We start from the raw sequence: 20,664 nt of genomic DNA, 5'->3' as shown, positions 1-20,664 counted from the left end.
TAAAAATTCCCTTGAGGCCCCTACAGGTATCTCAGTAATTATATAAAAGAACGACTAACACAAAGTTCGAAACTGTGTGTAAACTTGTCACATGCAGCACCATGCCACAATCTGGAGAGGAAATTTTAAACAATGTTTTGATTTTTCCTGGACCAAAGGCAAGGGGTGTGTACCCTCGTTTCACAGTAATGATTCATGTTGAAACAAGACTAAATACCAACGACCCACCAAGAACATACCAATAAATGGAACTCAAAATTCCAATGAGGCAAAAACATTTCTGTGTGTGTGTGTGTGTGTGTGTGTGTGTGTGTGTGTGTGTGTGTGTGTGTGTGTGTGTGTGTGTGTGTGTGTGTGTGTGTGTGTGTGTGTGTGTGTGTCTCGAATAGGTAAAACTTGCGATTTTGGCTTAAACAGCAACGTTCTTCTTGCCGAATAAAGCAGGCGAAAATTTGTATATGCAATAATTTCGCAAAAATCAACCTGAATCTAACTAAAAAATATATTTCATTTTCTTTGCTTGTTAAATTATTGTAAACTTATCTAAAATATATTTAGCTGAATTAGGCTAATTAAATTGCGCTCGTTATAATAAGATTGGGCAGATTTTCTAAGGTACGTTTTTTTTTTACAAAATTATTAATTTTTACATTAACAAATTAAAAAAACATATCTTTAAACGTATAAGAGAAAATTTTAGAAGACCTAATTTTAAATTAATTTTTGCTAATTGACCAATTTTACCTATTCGGCACGACATCATATATATATATATATATATATATATATATATATATATATATATATATATATATATATATATATATATATATATATATATATAATTAAATGTGCGCAAAGCATGGATAGAACAGAAATTACATTGGTCTTTCTTACCTTTGTTTTAATTCTGAATATTTTACTGTACTGTTTCTTGATCCTGATGTTGGGAAGGCGACGCCCACCGAGGCCTGGAGTGGTAGGGGAGGTGGGCGTGGTAGAGGTGGGTGTGGTAGGAGAGGTGGGTGTGGTAGGAGAGGTGGGTGTGGTAGGAGAGGTAGGTGTGGTAGGAGAGGTGGGTGTGGTAGAGGTGGGTGTGGTAGGAGAGGTGGGTGTGGTAGGAGAGGTGAGTGTGGTGGGAGAGGTTGGAGATGTGGGTGTGGTAGGAGAGGGTGGTGGTTGGTGGTGGTGGTCCTGGATCTCAGCAGTGGGCGAGGTTGGGTCCGGGGGTGAGGGCGGCACGGGCGTGGAGGGCGACGAGGGAGGCGTGTCGAGGGCGTCGTGAGAGGTGGTGGGGCGCCTCTTGTTCGTAGTGGGCGTGTCCTGCAGCTCCACCACTTCCAATGTATCCATCATGGCTGCCACCACAAACAACCACTCCTCTGGTAACTTCTTTGTTTTTACTCACTTCCAAGCTCCCTCTACACTACACCACACCACAGTCCAGTAAAGAAAAGTCTCCCTACACCACACTCCAGCGAGAAGTACCTCCACTACACTTCACAGAAAACCGTCTAATATACCAGTCAAACGAGGAGAGCCCTCCACTAGACCACACTCCAGCAGGGGGCAGATCCTGCACGAGATCTCCACTACAATCCAGGGAGGAAGATCCTGCACGAGACCTCCACTACACTCCAGGGAGGCAGATCCTGAACGAGACCTCCACTACACTCCAGGGAGGCAGAACTTGCACAGAGACCGAGTCGAGCTCTACACTGGTGCCTTGACACGCAAGACACTGCTTCAAAGACTCGCTGTTACAAACTTTCACTCCTAACACTCCTACACCACTTGTGTACACATACTTAACGGCGTCTATCTCCCATGTATTTCCTGTTACCTTGTATCTCTTCAGCTCAAACCACAAGGTCACTTTTACACTACTGTCATTTCGGCTACACCTCCTTGGCGGAGCACTTTTTTTATCACCACTACACAAGGGGAATCTGAAGGGTAATTTCTTTCACGATTACAACACTTGTTAAACAGTTTACATTAATCAACGTCTGTGTATCACTTTAGCTAAGAACGTCAAATGAGTGACGATGAGTCCCCGACTTTCTGTCCGTGTTTCAAAACGTATTATTGCCACTATGTATTACTGCATTTACTTATGTTGTATTATAATTAATATATCTTGCTTATAAACGATAACCTAACAAACCCAGCCTAAATAATATGGAAGAAACCGACGTTTTTCTTCAGGAGGACGGGTTGATATACGACGCCAAATTGTTCTCGCGTCTCATACAAGTCGTGTTAATTTGTATACATAAACACGCTAATTTGCATACATAAACACTATCACAGGAAAGCGAAAAGAATTATTTTATTTGTGGGATTTCTAATTTAGCGTAATTTTCTTTTTGCCAGCCACGATATTGCGGTTTTTATCCAATCGTTGTTCTCGTAGTTAAGCTCCCCCCATCCCCGCCCCAATATTTGTTTATCCGTATTTAAACACTCAAAAAAAAAAAATAAAAAAAACTTTCTCAGTACCTCCACTAACAGTGATGTGAATATGAAAAGTGTTTAAGTATACTTTTACAAATGAACAATTGTCTTTGATCACGTAAGGCTTTTTTTATGTTTAGTTAAGATGTAGCATTTAACATGTTTCCTCCTGCCCAACATATCACAACCATCAAACCCACCACACACGGCCATCAGTTACTATAAACACCAACAATCTCCTAAAAGAGGCCATCACACATGCAGTGTTCGTCAAAAATGCGCACACAATTTCAAGTCAGCAGTGTCCTCGCCAAAAACACTAAACTATCAGTCTTAATGTAATCGAGGCTTTCTCTCAATGGCAATTGTTAACACTAAAACTGAACGCCGTGCGAAAACAGGGTTTTGTTATGAAAACAGCTGTAAAATGTAGGTAGACAAATACGCTGTTAATGCATGCATGGTTACTCCCTATCTGCTGGGTTGTCCAAGGTGTTTATAGCATGCTTCAAGTTACTACACAACGCCCCAGTGACCACATAGTCGACAATGTGGTAGTACATATCTTACTATTTTTGTAAGATAAAACATCAAGGCTAGCCGACAGCGCGGTAAACAGGTTAATAGTTGTCATTATTGTGTAAGGTACAATATTTAGGCTAGCCAATAGCACATCAAGCTAGTTATTAGTTAATATTTTGTAAAATAAAACAGCTAGGTTTACTATTGCCACGTGAAAAAATATTGTTTACTAGTACAACTGAAGATTATTATTATTTTCAACCATAAGCGCTAAATTCGCAAGGATCATTTCAAAACTTAAACTCACCTAAAGTGTACACCTTAGATACCTATTTACTACTAAATGATGCAGGTCAACACATGTAAGGAAACATACCCTTTGGCTGTGAGCCAAAGACGCTACCACTGAGCTAAGAGTCACCTATTTGCAAACCGTACAAAGGCTAGTGAATGGCTCTTGCTGCAAGGAATTTGAGCTACCTCCACTTCCTAGGATCAAACCTAATTACTTTCCATTCATCAGGTGTTGCATATTCCCATGAATACCCTTTCTAAAAGTGCTGAGACTTACTCATGTAATCAGGATACTTATGAATCAATATTACTCAACTTAGAAAGTATAAGAGTAAAATCTAATGCGATGAAACGTTCTGAATGTATGATACACTGGTCTTACAACACAAACTGGACATTTAATGCTCGTATGATTCATTAGTACTCCCATGCTGTCTTCATCTCTAATGTATACCATTACTGAAAGCATGGCTTAAATAATACATTGTCAAGCTTTAAGAACACAAGTCACAACGCTCTTGCAAGAACATAACAAATTTACATATTAGAAGGAAATAACAAATGGACAGCTGTTACATGGAGACATGTTTACATGTTTTTGTCTGATATTCTATTGTTAGAAAAAACATAATTTGGTTAATTTACGTTAACCTACAATACCGTGAATAAGTGACAACGATTTAATTTCATGTAGAAAAAAATCAAGTGATCTCAGAGAGAAAGCCTGATGAAAGACGAATGATCTCTAGTTACTTCGTGCCGCCAGAGCGACTAAGTTTATTATGCACCCGGAGCTCATCCTGTAAGCAATTGCACAAAAGACAGGATTCCAGAGGTTACACTGCGTCTTTGTCGGACCCCACTTGGCCATAGTTACATCTTAATCGTATTGGAGTCTTGTTATATATTACAATCTTATCGTATGATCTTAAGATATGAGAGCTCCGATTAATCGTGTTTGGCATCCTTTACAGATGAAGAATTAGACATGGGCAACATCTGGGCATTTTAAATTGTAGATGCTTCGCCATGCAGTGGCCTTATTATATTGATAAAATCAGTGGATGGCGAAACTTCTACAAATAATGATACCCAGATGCTGCACATTTGCCCATTTCTTTATCTTGTCTGTATTATATATTTTTTGTATACAACATTTTTCACAGAGGTTGATGCCTCCACGACTCAGTGCTATGAAAAAATGCTTTTACTGTAGCAAATGAGATATTGTAACGTGAACTATCTCAATAGCTTAGTCAAAAAAAAAAAAAAAAATAGCCTTTGCTGATACCGTAGTTCAAAAAATTGCAACGAAACTGGTAACGTTTGCTATTAGTATTAAGTGATGCTAAATTGTTGTCTTATTAGGTCTTAAAGTCTATTAATTGCACAAGGGTCATTAAGGCTGCATGTCAAATACACGACCAGTCAAGGATACTTTAATCCTTAATATAGGGATTAAACTAAACTCATATATATATATATATATATATATATATATATATATATATATATATATATATATATATATATATATATATATATATATATATATATATATATATATATATATATACTCCACTGCTGCTTTCTGCGCACGCTCTTCAAGAGATTTCTCAGAATATAAACAGACTATATGTTGTTAAGAGATGTAAACAGAGGCTAAACTGTGTCCAAATGTATGTCATACTAAAACATCATTTAAACGAATATTAAGCACAAAAATAAGAGAAGTGGTATTAATTTGAGTGTGGTGTAGACTCACCGTCACTCTAGTGGCGACAATACTGAAACATGTCACTTTTCTTTCTTACTAATAAAAAATCAATTTATACTTTAAGCCCTATTTTAGCGATTAAAGTATTCCTGACTGGTGTTGTGCAGGTACTTTGCAGCCTTAATGATTCTCGTGTAGTCGACAGATTTTAAAAGCTAACCAAATAATCAAGATCCTTCTTGCTCCCACACCACTACAATAACCCCAGACACAGAAGTACTTCCTGCATAGTTGCCAAAGCCGCCAGATTCTTCTGCCCTGGCCCACAATGGTACCAAGGTCATGCTTACATCCATCCACGTACATGCACTGCCACACGCAAACAATGAGAAAATCTTCCACACAGCTTTGTAGCTCAGTATTTAGAGCGTCGGACGTTCCCAAATTTGATGCCCAGGAAAAGGCAAGTCGTATGGGCAAGTCTCCCTACATTTGCTGCCCATGTTCAGATATCTAACGGTAATTAGGCATCTGAGCATTAGTCGAATGCTGTGGACGGCATCCTGATTAAAGGTTGATGACGATGATGGATGACGATAATGGATGACGATGATGGTGAAATGAAAACGAAACATCGTAACTGTAAATAGGTTTTGACACACAATCGTAAATACAAGAAACAGATCACGCCAGATAAAATTAAGATGAGCCAAAGAATTTCAAACTTAACTAGGTAAGTGAATACAAATACGAAAGAGAGCATACATAACACGCTTGTGTGTGTACACAAGCACGTGCACCCCAACTACCCAATTCTTCATTTGTAGTTTGCAACTAAACATGTCAAGTTAATTGATAACGTCAAGAGATTTACGCGCTTAAAACCTGATTATGTTGAAAAGCGTATGTCTGATATCCTCCGGGATGGAAGCTGTGTAAGGGTCGATTCTTTTTGCCATGAAACCATCATACATTGAAAATTAAACGTTCCTATAATAGGCTACGTTAAAACAAATGAGAGCGGATTCTAACTCTATATATTACTATCACCACTGTCTCCACGAAAGCAAAGTTAGGTTACGGTCACTAAACTAAATGTAACTTTAGGCAGGAATGTGCGTCTATTTCTCAACTTTCAGAGATAAAAAAAAAATTAATGTCATGGCTCCTAAACGGTTAATTATTACTGATGAAGTACGCGCGTCTATTTCTCAACGACCTAAACAGTAACCAAAAATATATTTATTCTAAATTATTTATCTTAATACAAATGAACGGTTCGAGGAATCATCGTTATTTCTCCGGTGACTGGTTTCAAAACATCCTTTGCACTGGAAATGTAATATTACTGGAATAAGAACTATTACGGAACACAGGAAAGTAGAGAAGTGCATAAAAAATGTAAGAAGTTTGTAAGATTTATCTGTCATCTTACGTTGTTACAGGACAAAGAAAAAAACCAACAATACCACCAGAGTGCAAAACGTTTCACAGGCTTCCGTTTCCCATTCATATGACATGAAGGTAGTACCTTCGTGGAGAGCTGCCGTTTACCATTAAGTTGTTTTAACCTAAATTTTCCAACAACCAAATTACACAAAAGGGCAGAGGAACGTCTATCGGTAGAGGATACAACGTCATCGCTTAAAAAATAAATGGCGCAATACCGTGACTGGAACAATACACAAATAACCCACACATTGGAGACAAACTTATGACGACGTTTCGGTACGACTTGGACCATTAATTAGTGACTAGTTAATGGTCCAGGTCGGACCGAAACGTAGTAATAAGTTTATTTCCTATATGCGGGTTATTTATGTATCGTTGGAAACTGTATGCTGTTTGCATGTGAGAATGATCTGTATTTTGCAGCAGTTAACACGGCTAACAAACTAACCTAAATTATTTTGTTACACACCCTTGACGAAATTAAGAAAGTTTACAGTGGTCCTGAGAGCACACACTTGTTATGGCTACATAAAAGCCCACTGTGAGTTTAATCTAGGATAACACAATGATGGATCCTTGTTTGTTTACACAGGTGTGTATTTTAATATATATATATATATATATATATATATATATATATATATATATATATATATATATATATATATATATATATATAATTAAAACCATCAAACACACACAAATCATAGCCCACATTAAAAACCCACAAACAAACCCCATTAAAAATGAACGTACACATAAATTAAAACCCCGCATAAAACAAGCCGTACAATGTTACAAGCAGCACCGAAGTGAAGTTCCAATCTGAGAAAACATGTCGACAGCCCAGATAAGCTACAGTTTCACTACGAGACTAATCTTGGAACCAAGAGCAATGATTCGAGAAAAAATATAGTTTACAATAAAAGATCCAGGATAAACACGATTGAGACGTATACGATATTTTCAGAAGCCAAAGGAGACAGACTAAAATGAGCGAAGTTAAAGGTTTCAAATAAGCCAGACTGATGGCAGAGGTAACTACTGCAATCTGAGGGGTGGTTAAGAAGTGGAACGATGCGATTAAGGAAGCGGTGGAAACCAATTCCATACACAGTTTTAAGAGCAGGTATGATAAGGCACACCAAGCCCGAAATAACGTGTGACCGTTCTTGAATAATTGAGAGGCAGGGGCCTGGAAAAGCAGCTCCTCAACACAGGCAGCCACCAATAGGCGAATACAGTAATAAAACAAAGACTAGCACTCGCATTAGATTACAAAAATATGTGCATAATTTAAACATGGCTAAATGAACTCTCGGTACAAAATTTCTTATGAATGGGTAAGATGTATACGTGACGTCTTTATCATCTGTACCACAGTTGCAAGTGTAAACAATGACTTCCAAAAAATGCTCTTCCCCTCCCTGACTGGTACCGGTGAAAATCCTGATATTTAAGCATGAAAACCACCCCAACAGCACACACGTGAAGGAAATATGTTGTGGCTGCGTGAAATGTAACACCACTGAGAAATCCTTCTTATAAGATGTTACTCTTACGTGATATTACATTTATATATAAACGTAAAAGCAGTGAATATACAGTGTCTTATATTCAATACGGGAAGATCTAAACCCGTAGGTGTCATACAACACCTAGAAAATGAAGACAATTAGAGAGTAGCACTAATTTCTCCTTTACCAGGAGAGATCGAAGAGGCTGAGAATGAGTAACAGTGAACAATGTGTTGATGGTGACACTGTTCAAATCGGTTGAGATTTGTCGCTTAAAGCCTATGATGATAGCTCCATTCAAGGCAAGAGAGAGAGAGAGATCAAAGTTGGAGTAGATTCAAAAATCATTTACCGACCCGCAGAGAGCCAATACCCGTCTTAAATATGTAATCGCTGGAGCGGAGGAGACAATAATATATGTAGAAGGCACAATAACAATGTACTGGAGCGAGAGATGTGGGAGAATGTATAGAATAAACACAGCAACAAGCAGTGTTTCAACATCTTAGGTCCTAGACTTTAACATCTTACTAGAAGATATCAGAAACGCTGCTGGAACAAATGTAGAAGTCTTCAACAGAAAATTCGACAATTTCTTCCGTCAAGTGCCGGATCAACCAGGCTATGATGGATATATCGGCCAGTGGGCCACCAGCACCAACAGTCTGGTTGACTAGGGAAGCACAAGCCAAGGCTAAAGAAGGATTTCATTAGTAGGGAAACTTTTGAAACCCATTACAGATACATCAAAGGTAAGCTTTGACAAAGGACTAATGCCACTGGTATCCTTAAAGACGCTGAAGGGCTCTTCATCAAAGGAATTAGAGCTACCCTCTTATTCCTTGAATCAAACCTGATTGCTTCCCTTTCTAAGTCGCTGTGCGACCCCCTAAGAATTTAACGTTTTCCTATGTATATAATAGTAAAGTAAACATTGACATACTGGATCGTTTAATACCTGGTACTATGAGAACAGCAAACCTTTATGATAGATAAAGGAGAGATTTTATTGTATATTCTAGTTCTTGACAAAGTTCAAACCGAGCGAAACAACGTTGACCGAAGGTTCCATATCATTAAGTTCAAGTTTAAAAACATGGGTTTCTAACTAATTCTGGATGTTAAATTCAAATTTGATAATGTAGTTTCTGTGAAACACAACAACATGGTGAACGATTTCACCATCACGGAGAAGAGATAACAGAGAAACCTGATGATCAGTTTGATGGTGGACTACTGTGAGCACTGCTTCACCAGTCATACTCAACACCAGCAAAAAAAAACCTGAACTGTTATGTAAATACGTATGCTTATGGAAATATATTTTATGCATATATAAAATGACTTTACATTAAGAAAGATTAGTTTATCATTGCACGCACCAAACTTAATACCTGTGCATAATATAATACTGAAAATTATTAGGTAATATATATCATGTGGTTCTTCAACCAATTTTCTTTCTGAACTGCATAAAAAGTTAAATTTTGTTGGCTACTGTAATTAACTGTCGTTTTAACACTCTCTTTCGTGTTATCGCTAAGTACATCTTAATCTTTAGAGAATCATAGCAATGTCTCCACACAATGTAACACACTACCAAGGCTGCCTCCACATACTGCGACACTGGTACTCGGTAAGTCACTCAGGACTCGGCAAGAGCAACAAAAAGACCTTGTTATAATTTTTAACTTTTTTTGCCGAATAGTTGAACTGCTCGGGTGAGACTGTAAGCGGTTGCACAAATGAACGGCGTCTCGTCTAATAAGAATACTGCTTACTCACTGCTCATCAAAAATAGCACCAACTTAGTGGGTCATGCAAGTTAATGAATGTTCATGCACGCTATGTAACACCTACGCAGAGAACAAGAAACCTTCTGGTATCTTGAAGGTGGAAACCGATTCATAAGCTATATAACAAGAACGAATTTGAGTTATGGGAAATTCTGCCACAAGTATGGGCAGTGCCCTTTACTGGGCCGCGAGAAGGCATCTGAAACTATACCATATAGGCTTATCTAAACCGGAAAACCGTGTAAGGATATCAAGATAAACCTTACAATGGATTAAAGAACATCTAAGGGAGTGATGACAAGCGGAGTAATGCATCAACTGTGAGACCACTACTATTCCTGATATAGGTAAATGACATGCCAGAGGCTATAAAGTCATACGTATCCATGTTGGGAATGCTACAGAGTTATTTTGTAGACAGGAACAGGAACGGACTCTCAGAGGAGATGGACAGACTGTACAAGCGTTCAAACACGTGACTGCTCAGATCAACCTCAGCAAGTGTTATGTCTCGAACATATGACAGATAAGAGAAGGCCACAACTGAAATACAAAAAAAAATGGAAGAAAGTGTTTATAAAGGATTCCAGCGAGGAGGATCCAGTAGTAAACGTAATACCTAACACAATGCCACATTAAATACATGGAGAATCGCTCAGGAAATAATCATGTTTGATCCAAGGGTAGGACAGTTTCAATTTTTTTTGGAACAAGAGTCCTTCACCAGCATCAGGTACTTCATTTCTCCATGAGAAGAGAATATAACCAGAGGCGCACATCATCAGTGTAACCGTTTACAAGTGTCGAGGTTGGCCTCAACAGTGTCATTTGGGGCCCTATACACTTATGTCTGGCCCATCGTAAAGTATGTTGCACTAGTGTGGAACCCACACATGAACAAACATCTTCAGAATCGATATTTTTTTTTATAATGAGGAAGCATAAAATTCGTAGGGGTCATGTCGAGTCTGAGGAATGGGAGTCATTCAGGTTCGATCTAAGAAAGGGGAGGATAATTCCAGTTTCTTCAATGAAGACCCTTCCTCCGGCATCAAGGCAGAGAAAATAAAAAGCTCTGCGATGAAAAAAAATATATCCGAGCTGAGGAAACTGACCAACGAAGAGAGTCTAAAGAAACCAAACTTGATCTTAGATGACAGGGCAATCAGAGGCGACATGATCACGACGTACAGTGAAGATCAGGGGCATGGGGTCAGTGGAAAATTAACTACGATAGTGTGCCATAGACACATCAAGAAAAGCCTCTAAGCTCAGAACATTTAGGAAGTGGAACGAATTGCATGAAGAAGTGACGGTTCCGGACATCATAGGAGAATTCAAGTATACGTACGATAAAACCCGAAAGTCTAGGGATCTACAAGAAGTTGCAAGTAGTTACGTAGTAACACTGAACTCTAGGCTAGATTCTTTTGACAGGCTGAAGATGGTCAGACAAGTGATAAGTGTAATGTTTGTAAATCTGTTTATTGGCGAGCAGCTCCGCCGTCGCCTCCTCCGCCGCCGCCGCCGCCGTCGCCTCCTCCGCCGTCGCCTCCTCCGCCGCCGCCGTCGCCGCCGTCGCCGTCGCCGCCGCCGCCGCCGCCTCCTCCTCCTCCTCAAACTGAGTGCGTGGTGATACCATCATTCTAAGAATTTACGATATATCTCGCGTTGCCAGACGTAAACAGTAATTTTTCTTTGACATTCACCATCTAATCCATGTTAATATGTCCCTTCCATTAACATGTGAATATGCTTTGCTATTTTTTTTTGTGTGTGTGTGTATGAAAACTCTTATTTTCACTGAGAACTAAACCTATTAGGACTCTGGCGGCCTGGTGGCTAACGCTCTCGCTTCACAAGGCGAGGGCCTTGGTTCGATTCCCAGCCAGAGTAGAAACATTGGACGTGTTTCTTTCCACCTGTTGTCTATGTTCCCCATCAGTAAAATGGGTACCTGGGTGTTAGTCGACTGGTGTGGGTCGCATCCCGGGACACTGACCTAATTTGCCCGAAATGCAGAGCATAACAAGGGAGTTTCTATATAGTAGTATGTCATTGTTGTCAGCTAGGACTGTATACCTTGTACATGTACTTGTAGTAAATAAAGATATTATTATATTATTATTATTATTATTAAACAGAGCATGAGAGGGTTGGACAGTAATCATATTCAAGGGAAGGGCAGTTCCAATTTCACTGATCACCAGCATCAGGGCACATATTCGAAAATCAGTCTTGTTCAACTCACAGTGTAGGTATTTTATACCTTTTATCTCCATCAAGGTGTCCATCACCGTTTTTACCACTGTGTACCACTTTAGAGGTCTGAAGACTAATGACAGTAAATTATTTCAAGACTATCACCCCACTGTATAACATGATCAAATGGATCGTTGGATGGCAGATACTGCCCACAAATATGAAAGACACTTCATTCACACTAAACCTTTATTATAGACGTCAATAATAAGGGTTTGGTGAGCAGCAAGTGTCCTTCTATAAAGTGTAATGTGTTAGATGTAACTAACAAACACAGAATACAACCTCGTTCATATTTGCTAATATACAGGGCCTTAAGCCATCCACCAACAACAAAATACCTTTTATCAGTGGACTTCTAGAGGAGTCTAATGCAATGTTTGCAGCCTTCACAGAGACTCACACAAAAGATCACTTTGACAGTGAAATATGGATGTGGTTACAACCTTTTCAGATGCGACAGAAAAAACAGGCAACAAGGAGGGGTTGGCCTGTATGTCAAAGAGTCCCTTATCTGCACGGAGTTGCTGAACACCACAAATGAGGTAGTTGAAGTTCTATCAATAAAGATCGAGAACCAAAACCTAGTCATTGTGGTTGTATACAAGCCACCAGATGCAACCTCACAACAGTTCAAGGAACAGCTACTGAAAATTGATTACTGTTTGGAAAACCTTCCAGCTCCATCCCCAAACATCTTACTGCTTGGTGATTTCAACCTAAGGCATACAAAATGGAAGAATGTAGCAAATAATGTTATAGCTGAAACAATCCCCGGAGGTAGCGCAGATGAAAGGTCACACACACATGAGCTACTAAGTCTCTGCGAAAAACACACCTTAAGCCAGCAGATAGTGGAGCCAACAAGACTAGAAAACACACTTGACCTTATCTTCACAAATAATGAGGACCTGATAAGAGACATAAGAATATCAAAAACAACTAATTCCGATCACAATCTAATCGAAGTCCAGACGTACATGCATAGGGGTCCTAATCAGCAGAATGCATGTACCTGTGAAGGTGTCTTCACAAAATACAACTTCAACAACAAGAACATCAACTGGGACCAGGTAAACCATGTCCTAAACGAAACATGTTGGGAAGATGTCTTAAATGACATGGATCCAAACCAGTGCCTTGAAAGGATCAACTTCCTGGTAGCCGAAGCATGTTCTAGGCATATTCCCCTAAGAAAGAAGAAGAGCAGAGAGTAAACTGGAGAGAAAAAGACGCTCCCTCTACAGAAGACGACGAAGAGTCACTGAGCTCCTCAGGAGTGCTAGAATATCTGATACACGAAAGGAGGCGCTGACCAGGGAAGTGGAACTATCGAACTTAAGCTAAATGACTCTTACAGGAACCAGGAGAGGCAGGAGGAGCTTAAAGCTATTAGTGAAATTGAAAGAAATTCAAAATATTTCTTTTCATATGCCAAAAACAAGGCAAATACCACATCTAGTATCGGGCCCTTACTCAGACAGGATGGGACTTACACAGATGACAACAAGGAAATGAGTGAAATATTGAAATCCCAGTATGACTCTGTGTTTAGTGAACCACTAATCGGTCTGAGGATCGACGACCCAAATGATTTCTTCATGAATGAGCCTCAAAACTCCATAAATGTATGCCAGATTTCCAACATTACCCTAACTCCGATAGATTTCGAAAAAGCCATTGACAACATGCCTATGCACTCAGCCCCGGGCCCAGACTCGTGGAACTCTGTTTTCATTAAGAACTGCAAGAAACCCCTCTCGTGTGCCCTAAGTACACTATGGAGGAGCTTGGACATGGGTGAAATTCCACAGTCACTTAAAACAACGGATATAGCCCCACTCCATAAAGGTGGCAGCAAAACATTAGCTAAGAACTATAGACCAATAGCTCTGACGTCCCACATCATAAAAATCTTTGAAAGAGTGCTAAGAAGCAGGATTGCAAATCACCTGGATTCCCAAAATCTGCACAATCCAGGGCAACATGGGTTCAGGGCAGGTCGCTCCTGCCTCTCACAACTACTGGATCACTATGACATGGCCTTGGATGCACTGGAAGAAAATCAGAATGCAGATGTAATATACACAGACTGCAAAAGCATTTGACAAATGCGATCATGGCGTAATAGCCCATAAAATACGTGCTAAAGGAATAACTGGGAAAGTGGGGAGATGGATCTTCAACTTCATAACAAATCGAACACAAAGAGTAGTGGTCAACAGAGTTAAATCGGAGGCTGCCATAGTGAAGAGCTCTGTTCCACAAGGCACAGTACTCTCCCCCATCTTATTCCTTATCCTCATATCAGACATAGACAGAGATATACACCACAGCACCGTATCATCCTTTGCGGATGATACTAGGATCTGCATGAGGCTGTCATCTGCTGAGGACGCGGTTAACCTCCAAGAAGATATAAACAAAGTTTTCCAGTGGGCAACGGTAAACAATATGATGTTCAATGAGGACAAATTCCAACTACTCCGTTATGGAAAACTGGAGGAGATAATAACTAGAACAGAGTATACTACTGACTCCGGCCATACAATAGAGCGGAAAAATAATGTAAGGGACCTGGGAGTAGTAATGTCTGAGGATCTCACTTTCAAGGATCACAACAGTGCCACGATCGCACGTGCAAAGAAAATGATAGGATGGATAATGAGAACATTCAAAACGAGAGATGCCAAGCCCATGATCCTTTTCAAATCACTTGTTCTCTCTAGGCTGGAATACTGCTATACATTAACATCTCCATTCAAAGCAGGTGAAATCGCAGATCTAGAGAGTGTACAGAGATCCTTTACTGCACGTATAAGTTCTGTCAAGCACCTTAACTACTGGGAACGCTTGGAAGCACTTGACTTGTACTCGCTGGAACGCAGGAGGGAGAGATATATCATAATCTACACTTGGAAAATCTTGGAAGGAATGGTCCCAAATCTGCACACAGAAATCACTCCCTACGAAAGTAAAAGACTGGGCAGCCGATGCAAAATGCCCCCAATAAAAAGTAGGGGCGCCATTGGTACACTAAGGGAAAACACCATAAGTGTCTGGGGCCCAAAACTGTTCAACAGCCTCCCATCAAGCATTAGGGGAATTGCCAATAAACCCCTGGCTGCCTTCAAGAGAGAGCTGGACAGATACCTAAAGTCAGTGCCGGATCAGCCGGGCTGTGGCTCGTACGTTGGACTGCGTGCGGCCAGCAGTAACAGCCTAGTTGATCAGGCCCTGATCCATCGGGAGGCCTGGTCATGGACCGGGCCGCGGGGGCGTTGATCCCCGGAATAACCTCCAGGTAACGGCTAACTCACAGATCTGAATGGAGACATTATAAAATTTCAGTAGGATAAAGTTAGTACAAAGGGAAACAAAGATCACAAGAGACCCGAGTACTGCAGCTCAACCTCCCTGCACACACCAGCACAATTACAGAGTGGCATATACACAAGATGTGCGTCAAGTCACTAGTCACGCTGCTCCAACAAACCGCTTGGAACACTGATCTACCACGCGAGGACCACTTGAGGATATTTCTCAAAAGTCGGATATCCCGTGGGGGCGTGGCAAGCCAGGATAGTAGTGCAAGGCGGAGCCACTGGTTGATGACTAAAATATTAAATTCATTGGGAAGCGCTAAACCCCTAGGGGGTTATACAACACCTGGAGGAATAGGAGGTAATCACGATCGATCCAAGGAAAGGGATAAATCGTATTCCTTAAATCAAAGAGCCCTCACCGGCATCGAGGTACCTCCCTTGAAGGAGTTGCAGGCTAGAGAATGGTACTTATTACCATTCACCAGGTGTGCGCGCGCCTTCATGCATGCCCACGGTGTGCGCCCAAGTACACCTAGTGGTGTTTGCAGAGGACGATTCATAGCTCCTGGCACCGTCTATCAAATACTGACTGGCTTTACGCTAAGATGATTAACCTTCATGCCTACTCTTGTAACTATGATATTATGGTATTAGCTTCAGCTGTCACCTCATCTAGTTCAGAGCTCATCAGCTTTTTCGTTCAAGGGAGCCACATTTAAGTTTACTATTTGCAAAGAGATCGCGGTTCACAAAGTGAAATACTAATGTAGACACATTTAATGTCCCTCATTTCAGTCACGGTAACCACAGAGTAAAAATTACCACAATATTATCATAATCAGTAAATAATTATATATAAGAAACTTATTTACTAACAATCATGATCGTCATACGTCGAAACTAATTCAAAATTAATCTTGTTGTGCAGTCTGCAGATCGTTGGTCTGAGGCATCTTGAAGGTCACACACAATTAGTAGTGAGAGAACCATCTTCAAACACAAACTTACTACTCTTAAAATTCACCTACAACGATGAAATTATTTTGGGAGATATTAAAATAGTTAAAACATTAACTCGGTTTTTACAAAGAAAAAATTGTGTAGTAATTAAATACAAAAAATATAATAACCTATCCAAAATCTCAGCAGCAGCAAGAAAAACACCGAAATATTTTCCAGCGTGCGACTAACAGCATCAGAGAACCAATGCAACAAGTGACAACAGATATCACTGAACCAACACAAGAGTGACAATACATAACTTACGCAATCATCAGAAATAAAAGAAACCTCTAAGTAAACTGCACGTATCTTGAAGAAGTGTGCGTTCGTGTGTATGTACGTAACAGGTACACATGAACCGGATAACACTAAATACCCAAGTCTGCCCACATTATTAAAGATTGAGTGTGTGTGTGTGTGTGTGTGTGTGTGTGTGTGTGTGTGTGTGTGTGTGTGTGTGTGTGTGTGTGTGTGTGTGTGTGTGTGTGTGTGTGTGTGTGTGTGTGTGTGTGCGCGCGCGTGTGTACTCGCCTATTTGTGGTTGCAGGGGTCGATACATAGCTCCTGGCCCTGCGTACGTGTGTGTGTACACTCACCTAGTTGAGGTTGCAGGGATCGAGTCGTAGCTCCTGGCCCTGCGTGTGTGTACTCACCTAGTTGAGGTTGCAGGGGCCGATTCGTAGCTCCTGGTCCCACCTCTTCACTGTGTGTGTGTGTGTGTGTGTGTGTGTGTGTGTGTGTGTGTGTGTGTGTGTGTGCGCGCGCGCGCTTGCGTGCGTGTACAAACTAGATAACACTAAATAACCCATAGTTACTGATTACACCCACAGTCGTTGCTTCTGCCCACACACATTATTAAGGCCAGTCAGGTAGAGGTAGCGTGTGAGGCAAGGTGAGGGAGGAGGGGGGGTTGGAGAGCCGAGCATGTAGGAGTGCTACAAGGGGAGGAAAGGAATCATATAGAGCCACTAATACGACACACGGATAAAAGTGCCGCTAACACTGGGCACGTTAAGATGATGGAGACGCGAGGAGAGGTGTAGCGACACCACCTACGGTAAGGACAACACTGATCCTGCCACAGCCAGTCCCCGCCCGGCTGCCTGCCTGCCTGCCTGTCTTACTGCTCCCACCACCCGCTCGCTCCAGGTGATAACACCTCCAGGATCCCTACCTCACTCTTCACCATCACAGCTCCCTCCTCCTCCTACTACTACTCCACTATTGTCTTTCCTCTGTCACAGCTGTCTCCTCTTCCATTTTGCTGCCTCCACTGTTGCTTCCTCCTCCAACTCTGCTGCTCTCCCCCCATCTACTGCTGCCTCCTGGAGGGGTCAGGACTCGGGTGCAGTGTCTCGACTGTCTCATGCACAAATAGGTGGAGAGGTGGTGTAAGGGAAAGTCCCCGCCATGGTCCACTAACACACATCTAGCGGGGAGGCCGACTCCGTCGTCGCCGCCGCCACTGTGAAGCCGTGTAAACACCGGTGCTTCACAGGGCCAAGAGCAAGGGTTAGACCCCCACAATCACAAATGATGAATACACACATTCCTAGAGTGGTAGTCAATGCCACACATGCAATCTTAGAGTAGTATAAGCGCCACAATGCAATCTTAGAACAGAAACGAACATTGCACACGCAATCCCAGGCTCGTACGTTGGACTGCGTGCGGCCAGCAGTAACAGCCTAGTTGATCAGGCCCTGATCCATCGGGAGGCCTGGTCATGGACCGGGCCGCGGGGGCGTTGATCCCCGGAATAACCTCCAGGTAACCTCCAGGTATTCAACGCCATAACGCAATTATAGAACTGTAATGAACACTACATACACAATCCCAAGAGTGGTAGTAAACGAAGACACGATAAGTTAAGAAGAGCGACACGTACGTGGTCGGAGTCTGGTCCAGCTCTGACTGCTGGTAACACCACAAGTTCCAGGTGACCCCTCATGTGACGCACACTTCACGGTCACCGCAACTAACATAACCACCACAACAGATGATCCCTGAGGTGATGAATACTTCACGGTCTCTACCAAAAGTAACCCTGTAAGTGGCGTACACTTTACCACCACCACCACCACAACTAAAACCACGAAAGCCCCCACAGTAATGGTTAGGCTATCGCTCCTGCCTCCCTCCTGAGTTATCTCTACTAGTCCTTCCTCCCACACATCACCCCTCCCCTTCTCTCCCCGCTAACACTCCCTACACCACCTCCAGCATAAACACCTTCACCACTACCTACACCAAAGCTCCACAAGAATGTTTCGACTCGCTCCCACCTTCCCTCTCACGCTTATCTCTACTACAGTAATCCTTCCTCCCACACTCCCCCCCCACACACCATACTCGCCGCCGAAACACCACCACAGAAATCACATAAAAATCAGTAAGACCCTGGGAGTCAGTCCCCCCCACACACAAGTACGCACGCACAAGCTGGATAAAAGCTAGACCAGCACGCTGAAATAACGAAGAGAAATTCCTCAAGGAATACTTAACAGGGAGAAAGCACAGTGTGATTGTTCAGAATGAGGTTAGAATGGGAAAATGTGACGAATGAGGTTCCACAAGTATCAGTACTTAGACCATCACTATTTCTTATACGTATATGTCAATGATATGACATAAGGGATGGAGTCCGAGGTATCCTTGTTTGCAGACGTTATGAAATTAATGAAAATAAAAACAAGTTGGGATCAGGAAAAACTTTAAATAGGCTGCAGGTCTGGTCTGACAAGTGGCTGCAAAAATTCAATCCCAGCAACTACAGTTATGAAGATTTGGGATAGGCAAAGAGTACTATACAAAAGAATCACTGGGTGAGCACTGTACCGAACACATCGCCTAAAGAGAATATAGGTTAAACTGCTGCAGCAAACGAGCGTCTGGCAAATCTAAGACTAGCTTACAGGATCCTAAGAAATTAGTCATTTGCGACACTATATAACATCTATCAGGCTCATATTGGAATATGCAGCACCTGTATGTAACACACACCTTGCCAAGCATTTCAAGAAACTGGAAACAGTACAGAGGTTTGCACCAAGATTAGTTCTGTAGCTAGGGGTATGTCCTAGGAGGAGAGATTAAGGGAGTTAAATCTGATGACTAGGGGTGATATGGTAACAACGTACAAATACGGAGAGGAATTGTCAGAAAGCGGGATGACCTGGACAGGGGAGAGATAGAGGCAAGATACATATATAAAGCAGCTTTAAGAAGTACAAAAAAGCTTTCGAAGCCAGGGGTGAACCCAGTAGCGGTTAGCGAAGAGGGGCGCCAGGAGCTGAGACTCGAGCCCTGCAACCACATATAGCTGAGTATACATACACACTTCACACTTTGAAGATTAGTAATTACGGGACCCATGACGCCAGAAACCAATACTGTAGGCAACTGTCGTGAACCCAGGAGCTGAGACTCGACCCGAACAAACAACTCGGCGAGTACAGGTGACACACACACACACACACACACACACACACACACACACACACACACACACACACACACACACACACACAGCACGGTTTCAGGGAAGGAAAATCCTGTGTCACAAACCTATTGGAGTTTTATGATAAGGTGACAGAAGTAAGACAAGAGAGAGAGGGGTGGACAGACTGCATTTTCTTGGACTGCAAGAAGGCCTTCGACACAGTTCCTCACAGGAGGTTACTGCAAAAGCTAGAGGATCAGGCACACACAACAGGAAAGGCACTGCAATGGATCAGAGAATACCTGACAGGGAGGCAACAACGAGTCATGGTACGTGACGAGGTGTCCGAGTGGGTGCCTGTGACAAGCGGGGTTCCACAGGGATCAGTCCTAGGACCTGTACTGTTTTTGGTATATGTGAATGACATATGTGAAGTTAATGAGGAGAATCAAATCGGTCGAGGATCAGGCAGGACTACAAAGAGACCTGGACAGGCTACAAGCCTGGTCCAGCAACTGCCTCCTTGAATTTAACCCTGCCAAATGCAAAGTCATGAAGGTTGGGGAAGGGCAAAGAAGACCGCAGACACAGTATAGTCTAGGTGGCTAAAGACTGCAAACCTCACTCAAGGAAAAAGATCTTGGGGTGAGTATAGCACCGAGCACATCTCCTGAGGCGCACATCAATCAGATAACTGCTGCAGCGTACGGGCGTCTCGCAAACCTAAGGATAGCGTTCCGATACCTCAGTAAGGAATCGTTCAAGACTCTGTACACCATTTACGTCAGGCCCATACTGGAGTATGCAGCACCAGTTTGGAATCCACACCTGGTCAAGCACATCAAGAAATTAGAGAAAGTACAAAGGTTTGCAACAA

General features: G+C 41.8%; 1 protein-coding gene across 3 annotated transcripts in view; it reads right to left on the bottom strand.

Moving 5' to 3' along the window:
* The window catches only part of Amph (amphiphysin), a 239,219-nt gene extending 221,028 nt beyond the window's left edge, over positions 1 to 18,191 (bottom strand). The window contains exons 1-2 of one of the 3 annotated variants that reach the window (XM_053798291.2): positions 18,176 to 18,191; positions 898 to 1,949 (exon numbers count right to left, since the gene is read on the bottom strand). In XM_053798291.2, coding sequence (XP_053654266.1) covers positions 898 to 1,356 — 459 coding nt within the window. In that variant the 5' untranslated portion in view covers positions 1,357 to 1,949; positions 18,176 to 18,191. Of the gene's footprint in view, positions 1 to 897; positions 1,950 to 17,346; positions 17,395 to 17,519; positions 17,550 to 18,175 lie in introns of those variants that run through there. The other 2 variants (XM_053798290.2, XM_070101290.1) reach the window with 2 other exon arrangements.
* Positions 18,192 to 20,664: the final 2,473 nt, after the last annotated feature.

This window comes from Cherax quadricarinatus, chromosome 76 (assembly GCF_038502225.1).
Source record: "Cherax quadricarinatus isolate ZL_2023a chromosome 76, ASM3850222v1, whole genome shotgun sequence".
NCBI classification, from domain to species: domain Eukaryota; kingdom Metazoa; phylum Arthropoda; class Malacostraca; order Decapoda; family Parastacidae; genus Cherax; species Cherax quadricarinatus.
This window is presented reverse-complemented; position numbering and strand designations above follow the sequence as displayed.